Raw genomic sequence first — 9,360 nt, 5'->3', positions numbered from 1 at the left:
GTTTGAGAGAGGCAGAGAGATTTAGAGAACCAGCAAGGTGGCTGTGCTACTGGATTATAATATCGAATAACCAGGAGTGCCGGGCGGTACGAGAAGTCACAGAAAAAAAAACACGGTGTATCTGCACGGTGCGTCAATTTCACTCGATTATTTTACGGGGAGAGTCACATAAAAACAAACATAATCTGCACGGAGCGTCAATTCACTCGATGGTTTTACGGGGAGAGTCATAAAAACAAGATTAGCTATACACGCACTATAGAGTACAAAACCCACATGGGTTTGCAATATAAAACAGGAAGCCTAAAGACACGTCTGCGGTGGCCCCACAGTTCCGGCCACGCCTGCGGACCGTGGGCCTGGGAGCGTCGGTCACTCCCCCGGTTACCCGGGGTACTTGGGCAGACACGAGGAGCGCCAAGAAGAGCCCGGCGTTGCTCCATACGTGCGGGACCTCGAGAACCCGCGCCGATCAGAAGACCGTCCAGGGCCGACCCGGCACTTTTGTGAACTGTAAACTCCCGGGCCCGGCGGGCCCCGTGGACCCCAGTGACCGCGGGCGGCGCCTTCTCGCGCACAGGGGGGAGGAGCCTTTTCAGGCTCTTCACGTAGGGCCAGAGGGACTTAAGATGGTGCCTGCCGGGCGCCTCGAGATGGTTTCCTGAAGCACGCGTGGTACCCGACAGCCGGAGGGCCTGCCCAGTCCCTCGTCTGGCACAGGTAGGACAGTGGGGAGCCCAGAAGTTTCGAGTTCCAAGGGTCGCAGTGCCGCCAAGTACGCCTCGGCACCGAACAGATGTTTGAGGGGAGAACGCCGAAAGCACGAGGAGGCGGGGCTGGCTCGTGGTCACCATCTCGCGACATCTAAGTGACGTCTCCCAGCAAGCGCGGGTTCTAGGCTTTCACCTTCAGTCAGCCGCCTCAGTATATGGCCTACCCCTTTAAGAGGGTGACGGACAGTTATTTCAGCCTATCAACTTCCTCGACAACATCCAATCAGATTTAAACTTCTGTCAGCCGCCGAAAGAGTTGGAAGAAGAGGGTCGAAACAGGGAGCTCTCTCGCGAGATCGTTGTGAGCCTACCTCTCAGAGGAAAAATCGCCCGAACCGATGGCCGTATTCCCAACTAGTGGGTTAAAGGACAGGATCATAAACCAATGAAAGGGATGAGGAGGTGGGATCGCTGCTTTCGCCGCTCAAGAAGTACCGTTACAAGGCAGACTTTTTGTCCAATCAACGCCGCCAGACTTTGGGTCAGGTGACCATAGGGTGCGAGGGGCGGAGCTACAGCCTGGCGCGAGGAACCGTTAAGATAGACAAGGAATACAACCAATGAGGTACTCTGACTAGGGCGTTGGGAGCCCAATAACAGTGGTTGGGCGGGCGCCTTCCCGGAGCGCCGGGAGATGTAAAGACAGACAAATAGTCTTTCCAATGAGACTGTAGAAGAGAGGATCTAATTGACCAATGAAGACTGCGGGGCGGGAGCCTTTGCCGCGGCGGAGTCCAAGATGGCGGCGTGCGGTTCCGCTGTGTGAAACGAGCGCGGGGCGGCGGGTTAATCAGCTCCGCGGAGAAGACCTCCGACGACCCGCAACAATGAAGGGAAAAGAGCGCTCGCCAGTCAAGGCCAAACGCTCCCGTGGTGGTGAGGACTCGACTTCCCGTGGGGAGCGCGGCAAGAAGTTAGGTGGCTCTGGTGGTAGCAATGGGAGCAGCAGCGGAAAGACCGAGAGCGGCGGTGGGTCGCGGCGGAGCCTTCACCTGGACAAGTCCAGCAGTCGAGGTGGCAGCCGCGAGTATGACACTGGTGGGGCCACCTCCAGTAGCCGCCTGCATAGTTATAGCTCCCCAAGCACCAAAAATTCCTCGGGCGGGGGCGAGTCGCGAAGCAGCTCCCGGGGTGGAGGCGGGGAGTCACGTTCCTCAGGGGCCGCCTCCTCAGCTCCTGGCGGCGGAGACGGCGGGGAATACAAGACACTAAAGATAAGCGAGTTGGGGTCCCAGCTGAGTGACGAAGCGGTGGAGGACGGACTGTTTCACGAATTCAAACGCTTCGGTGATGTGAGTGTCAAAATCAGTCACCTCTCGGGTTCTGGCAGCGGGGATGAGCGGGTAGCCTTTGTGAACTTCCGGCGGCCGGAGGACGCGCGGGCGGCCAAGCATGCCAGAGGCCGCCTTGTGCTCTATGACCGGCCTCTGAAGATAGAGGCTGTGTATGTGAGCCGGCGCCGCAGCCGCTCCCCTTTAGACAAAGATTCTTATCCTCCATCGGCCAGCGTGGTCGGGTCCTCTGTAGGTGGTCACCGGCACCCCCCTGGAGGAGGTGGAGGCCAAAGATCACTTTCTCCTGGTGGCGCTGCCTTGGGATACAGAGACTACCGGTTGCAGCAGTTGGCTCTTGGCCGTCTGCCCCCTCCACCTCCGCCACCGTTGCCCCGAGAGTTGGAGAGAGACCGAGATTATCCGTTCTATGAGCGAGTGCGCCCAGCATATAGTCTTGAGCCAAGGGTGGGAGCTGGAACCGGGGCTGCCCCTTTCAGAGAAGTGGATGAGATTTCACCTGAGGATGATCAGCGAGCTAACCGGACGCTTTTCTTGGGCAACCTAGACATCACTGTGACAGAGAGTGACTTAAGAAGGGCTTTTGATCGCTTTGGAGTCATCACAGAAGTAGACATCAAACGCCCTTCTCGTGGTCAAACCAGTACCTATGGTTTTCTCAAATTTGAGAATCTGGACATGTCTCACAGAGCCAAACTAGCAATGTCTGGCAAAATTATAATTCGGAATCCTATCAAAATTGGTTATGGTAAAGCTACACCCACTACCCGCCTCTGGGTAGGTGGCCTGGGACCTTGGGTGCCTCTTGCTGCCCTGGCACGAGAGTTTGACCGATTTGGCACCATACGCACCATAGACTACCGCAAAGGGGACAGCTGGGCATATATCCAGTATGAAAGCCTAGATGCAGCTCATGCTGCTTGGACTCATATGCGGGGCTTCCCCCTTGGTGGCCCAGATCGTCGCCTTAGAGTAGACTTTGCAGACACAGAGCATCGTTACCAGCAGCAGTATCTGCAGCCCCTGCCTCTGACTCATTATGAATTGGTGACAGATGCTTTTGGACATCGGGCGCCTGACCCTTTGAGGGGTGCTCGGGATAGGACACCACCCTTACTATACAGAGATCGTGATAGGGACCTTTATCCAGACCCTGATTGGGTCCCACCTCCACCCCCAGTCCGAGAACGCAGCACACGGACTGCAGCTGCTGCTGTACCTGCTTATGAGTCACTGGATAGCCTGGATCGGAGGCGGGATGGCTGGTCCTTGGATCGAGACAGAGGTGAGAGAGATCTTCCCAGCAGCAGAGAGCAGCCTAGGAAGCGAAGGCTGCCTGAAGAGAGTGGGGGACGCCATCTGGATAGGTCCCCTGAGAGTGACCGTCCACGAAAACGTCACTGCGCTCCTTCTCCTGACCGAAGTCCAGAGTTGAGCAGTAGCCGGGATCGCTACAACAGTGACAATGATCGATCTTCCCGCCTTCTCTTGGAAAAGCCCTCTCCAATCAGAGACAGACGAGGTAGTTTGGAGAAGAACCAAGGTGACAAGCGAGACCGTAAAAACTCTGCATCAGCCGAACGAGATAGAAAGCACCGGACAGCTGTTCCCACTGAGGGAAAAAGCCCTCTGAAAAAAGAAGACCGTTCTGATGGGAGTGTGCCTAGCACCAGCACTACTTCATTGAAGCTGAAGTCCCCTTCCCAGAAACAGGATGGCGGTACAGCCCCTGCAGCAGCAGCCTCTCCCAAACTCTGCTTGGCCTGGCAGGGCATGCTTCTACTGAAGAACAGCAACTTTCCTTCCAACATGCATCTGTTGCAGGGTGACCTCCAAGTGGCTAGTAGTCTTCTGGTGGAGGGCACAACTGGAGGCAAAGTGGCCCAGCTGAAGATCACTCAGCGTCTCCGTTTGGACCAGCCCAAGTTGGATGAAGTAACTCGACGCATCAAAGTGGCAGGGCCCAATGGTTATGCCATTCTTCTGGCTGTGCCTGGAAGTTCTGACAGCCGGTCCTCCTCAGCCACATCGGACACTGCCACCTCTACTCAGAGGCCGCTTAGGAACCTTGTGTCCTATTTAAAGCAAAAGCAGGCTGCTGGGGTGATCAGCCTCCCTGTGGGGGGCAATAAAGACAAGGAGAACACCGGGGTTCTTCATGCCTTCCCACCCTGTGAGTTCTCCCAGCAGTTCCTGGATTCCCCTGCCAAGGCACTGGCCAAATCTGAAGAAGATTACCTGGTCATGATCATTGTCCGTGGTGCGTCCTAAACTCCATGTATAACTTGTATTTACTGCTTTGACATGTTTTGTGATATGTGTAGTGGGATACAGCATCAGATGCGATTTTCTTTTTAGTTGTTTAGTTATAGCTTTTTCTTTTTTATACTTTTACAGACCTCTTTAAGATAGAAGTCAGGACAGTTTAGCTATTAAGTGGAAGGAATGCCCTGAAGGTAGCAGGCAGATGGACTTGCTTTAATTAAGAGTTTCCACTGTTAAGAGTAAATTTTTTCCACTTTTTTCTTCAGTTTTTGTTTTTTTTTAACCTCGAGCTTAAAAAATTCTCAAAATTACAAAATCAGAATTTTGATAAGTCAGAATTTGGAGGAAAGAGCCCAGGGACTATAAAGATCATAATACATACCTAAAAATGACTTGATTGGCAGATAATTCCTGTACCAGAAATGTTATTTGTACGACTCAAATTTGATCAGGGATCTCAGAAGTATAAGCTGGAAAATTGTATAGCAGTGTGATTAATCAGGCATTTGAGTATTTCTCTGAAAATATGTGGTTTATTCCCACAGAGTTTGCATTAACGTGCATTTTTGTCATCAGTTTTTGAGTTCTTCTGTATCCCATATATGCACTTTTGGTTTGTAGCTGCAACTGCTCAGTAAAAATTGAGGACTTTATGTTACAAACCGTTTATCTTTTATGCTTACACAGTATGCAAGAAGTGAGTAGGTGCTTTTAAAATAACACTTCTTTAGTCATTTACTGGTGTGTGGTGATGTTTTTACTTTTTCAGAGAGGTGTAGCAGGTACAGTTCTAACTGCATATTTCAAAAATAACTTTCTTCTAGGATGAGTTTTGGTTTTTGTATCCATTCGTTCAAATTTCTGGTTTCAGTAATAGAAAGAAGAGTTGTCTGCAGGCTCATCAGACATCTTTTTCAGTGGGCATTAATCAGCCGTATCTGGATGGCAGAATTTGAAAAATCATCGTAAAATGCCTTTGACATACTCTTTTTGTTTCTGTGTGTTTTTATTTTCATATTTAAACAGTGGTGACATTACAATATTGACAATGTTTTGAATATCTTTGAAACTTCACGTTTAATATTTTCAGTGGTGTCAAGCCACCGAAAAAAGAAATGTCAGTGTAGAAAAAAGCGTTTTTTATTGCATTATTTCCCCAGACACCTGGAAGGCAGGTATATTGGTACAAAATAATCACTCTCACAAATTTTTTTTTAAGCTGAAGATTATATCAATTTACGATTCTAAACAGGGGCTTCTGCTGCTTAACAGTAATGAATGGTTTCCCCGCCCCCTTATCCCTCCAGCCCTGCTCCTAGTTTCTCAGGTCACTAGTAAGTGTATTTCTCCTCCCTACTGCCCCTGATTTAAATGCTGAGGACCTCAGCTAAGGCCCTTGATATTTAATTATGACTAGAAACTTTAGGACCTTCTGGATCATGGTCATGTTTCTATTCTATAAAAGTGACTTATTGAAAGCCTGGCAGAATCCAACGGTTTTCTTTCTATTATCAAAGCTGGTAGTTTTGAAATAGCACCAATAATAACCCAGGGAAATGTCATATAATTTTATTTTCCATTATTACAGGTGTCTAAAATGCATGTCAGCATGAAAGCCTCATCACTGCTGTGTCATTCTTTTTGATTTTCACTATGCATTTGTAAAAAAATTTTTTTTTTTTTTTAAAGTTTGGAGGTTTTTGTTTTTAAACTGGAAAAACAAGCCATTTTGAGAGAAGGAAGGTACTCAGCTATGAGCACGCAGATCCTTGGTGTGCCTCTAGGGAAAATACCTGAAATTCCACAGTTCTGTTTTGGTGTTTTTTGCCTTTAAAAAAGCAGTGCTTGGCGTTCTAATACAGAATAGACACCTGTCCAGAGACTAGTGCAAGTGTAGTTAGAGTCTGTGCATACCCAGGGTCAAAGTACAAAATGTGGCTGGATACGTTTTTCCAGTTTAAATAATCTAACTAACCATTAACTTCTGAATTGTCTTTTGATATGATAACTTTTGAGAAGATCAAACGATTTTGCTCTTTGGGAGAGTGAAGTCCATGACATTTAGTTTTACTAGAATCCAAATTGTGTGTGGTTTTTCCTTTTTTTAACTGAGTGATGTGAGGGCTTATCGAAGAGTACTGTGGTTTTTCCTCCATGTTTGTTTGAGTCCTTTTTTGGCATCGCTGCTTTTGTTAGATCTGGGCAATTTGTGCTTCGATGTTTTTGAAACAATGGTTTGATGCCATTTCAAATGTATGTATTATAAATAACGAATTATGTTTAATTTGGTGCTTAGCTACAGAGCACCATCATTCAGATGAATATTTGCATTGCCCATTCTGTTGTGCAGGTTTATAATATTCCTAAATATCCATTTAAAACTTCAGAATTGGATTGAAAGCCAAAGTCCAAAACTGGTTCACATGTCCATTAGGCAGAATTTCATAATTTAGCATTGGGTATTCTTTGTAATAATCAATTTTTTCTTCTTAATACTGGTTTAGTGTAGGTGATCTTTCTGGAGCTCAGTTCAAATGAATGGAAAGAAAATTTCTAAAGTGTATCATTCAATGGTTTATTAAGTATTAATGGCAAAAAATCAAGTTAATTAAGGCTTTTAGATCACAACTTCAAAGTTTATGAGAAATTAAGGATTTATTCAGCTCCTAGCCAATAATTCTGTTTATTCTTTTGATTTTGTTGTTGTTGATTGCATCTGGAATTCCTATGAAGAATTTTCCACACAAAAATTTAAATTCCTATTTTAAGATGCTAACTTTGGCTCAGCTAAGAGTAGAAGGGTTTTCCTTTTAAGGATTACATCTTAAAATGTCCATCCTCTGTCGTATTTAGAAGGTAATACACTCTGGCCCTTCTTGATTCTCTTAAGACCATTTGAGGTACAGTTAAAAATAAAGTGTTTTGGTTGTTACTTTCAGAGTCAGACATTGGTTAAGTTTATTTTAAGACTTCTTTATGAGCAGATTTTCACTGACAATGCTCTTTATGTGTTTGTATGAATTGAAAAATTTAAATCCATTTTCTTTAGACAGTAAAGTTGCTTATTTTGCAGGCACAGCTTGAACTATAGTTTGGGTCCATACAGGAGCCGTTCACCAAAAACTGGTGACAGAAGTAGGAAATCCTCTTGAGAGAAGGCCTTAATGACCTTTTATGTGAAAAATTATTTTTTGGAGGGAACTTCTGGACTGTTTTTTCTGTCTCAACCACAACGTTTGGTTTTGAGATAGGCATTAGGTATGAGAACAAGAAGAAAAGTGGAGCTTACACTGTTAACGGTCTGGTTATAGTGATATATCCCTGTTGTTGTTGTGTGCCGTTGGGTTGATTTTAGCTCATAGCGACCCTGTAGGACAGGATGGAACTGCCCCATAGGGTTTCCAAGGCTTTAATCTTTATGGAAGCAGACTGCCACATCTTCTTCCCGGAGAGTGGCTGGTAGGCTCAACCTACCCACCTTTCGGTTAGGAGCCCCGCACTTAACCACTGCACCAACGGGGCTCATTAGTGATATCCCTAAAGGGAGAAAATTACAGGTAACCACAGTGAATTGCTAAGCTTAGTGAAGAGTTTTATATGTATGATTTCAGTAGAGTTGAAAAGTAAGAGTCCTGAGATGTTCTTTGGCTGTTTAGCAATTGTTTGTATGTGTGTTTTATTAAAATAACAGCTGCTGTCTTTGGTAACCCAGATGAAGGTGAATTTTTAAATGGCTTTTTATCTTGACCCCTTTATACAAGAATGGAGCAATCTGTATTGCTCCATGTTAATTATAAAATTAAAATAGAGGGGGTAAAAGTTTGACTGGTATCCACCTTTTCATAATTTTACTTTTTAAGTTGTATTTGGAATACATTGATAGAAGAAACTGATTATTAACTTGTTCTTTTCCTGAATTTTTCATGTGTTTACTCGGTTACATGAGTATAAAAGATATTTTCAGTCCTATAATCCTCATTAATTGGAGTCTTTAAAAAAAACCCACACTATTGTTCTACTTGTTACATGTCTATTCATACAGTAAATTCATTTCAAGATTTGTGCCAGTGGGTATTATTGGTGCTTTTTGAAGTCAAGGTGGACTGTCCATATCCAGGAAGGTCTTGTTAATGTTATGTTCATCTATAATGGCGTAGGGGAAATATATATTTTTTTAATATTGTGAACATTTGTACTGAATAACCTTTTTTTCCCCCCCGCAAGCAAAACTGGTGAACAGCGGATGAAGATATGGAATTCAAAGCTCTAATGGACCTTTTTGAAGAGAAGTTGTGGCTTATGTGGAGTTTACATGGGCCTCTTGATGGAAGACAGCTATCTGTTTAGTATTTGTGCATTTTACTAAAATGGCAGCTTAAAGTTGTGTATCTGCTATTGTGATGCCAATGCCGGTGTTTTAAGTGGAAAAAAATGACCTCTTTGCTTTGTGCTGTGTACACAAGATTTCTGGAAAAGTAAAGAAAAACCCTTTTTATGGCTCACACAGCTTAAAAGTAGCTGTCACTCAAACGTGCGCTCACAGTTGAGCTGCTTTTGTTTTATTCTAAATAAATTGTTTCTTTTGAGGAAAATGTTTTTCTGCCTGGAAGTGAATTGACGGCAAACCTTTGACCCCTTTGTTTGCAGCTGAGGGGGTACTTGCTGCTGCTCAGATCTTGTATGTCTTGAGCAAGAAGCAGGGAAACCATCAATTTCATTTTGACTATCACAGTGTGTCAATTCTGAAGGATCACTAGTGTTACTGTGACCCCCTTTGTTTGCAGTGAAGGGGATCATTTGCTTCTCGGTCCTCAACTTGATGAGGAAATGGTGCTGTTTGCTGGCATGCAAGAAGCCGGGGCAAGCACCCTAAGCCTCACCACAGTGCACAAGTCGGGGGCTTTGCTGGTTTGAAGAGCTGGAGTTGCTGAAATTTAAGTTTTGATTTATTTTGTTCACCCATCACGTTTGGCCTTAGTTTCATTTTTAATTTGAAGAAAAGTTTGAAATTGCTTTATCTTGCACTTAAC

General features: G+C 45.4%; 1 protein-coding gene across 1 annotated transcript; it reads left to right on the top strand.

Moving 5' to 3' along the window:
* Positions 1 to 340: 340 nt before the first annotated feature.
* On the top strand, positions 341 to 8,926 carry RBM15 (RNA binding motif protein 15). The gene is made up of 2 exons (XM_010589560.3): positions 341 to 4,325; positions 8,555 to 8,926. The coding sequence occupies exons 1-2, from the start codon at positions 1,469 to 1,471 to the stop codon at positions 8,575 to 8,577; spliced, it is 2,880 nt and encodes a 959-aa protein (XP_010587862.2). The 5' UTR covers positions 341 to 1,468; the 3' UTR covers positions 8,578 to 8,926.
* Positions 8,927 to 9,360: the final 434 nt, after the last annotated feature.

This window comes from Loxodonta africana, chromosome 3 (genome assembly GCF_030014295.1).
Source record: "Loxodonta africana isolate mLoxAfr1 chromosome 3, mLoxAfr1.hap2, whole genome shotgun sequence".
Classification (NCBI taxonomy): Eukaryota; Metazoa; Chordata; class Mammalia; order Proboscidea; family Elephantidae; genus Loxodonta; species Loxodonta africana.
The sequence above is the reverse complement of the archived record's forward strand: the minus strand, read 5'-3'. Positions and strand labels throughout refer to the sequence as shown.

What these genes read in the sequence shown, in the direction of transcription:
- RBM15 (XM_010589560.3), top strand. Translation starts at nt 1,469, where the DNA reads ATGAAGACTGCGGGGCGGGAGCCTTTGCCGCGGCGGAGTCCAAGATGG. An exon ending in GGTCATGATCATTGTCCGTG is followed by an intron (nt 4,326 to 8,554) that starts GTGCGTCCTAAA and finishes CCCCCCCGCAAG; the next exon opens with CAAAACTGGTGAACAGCGGA.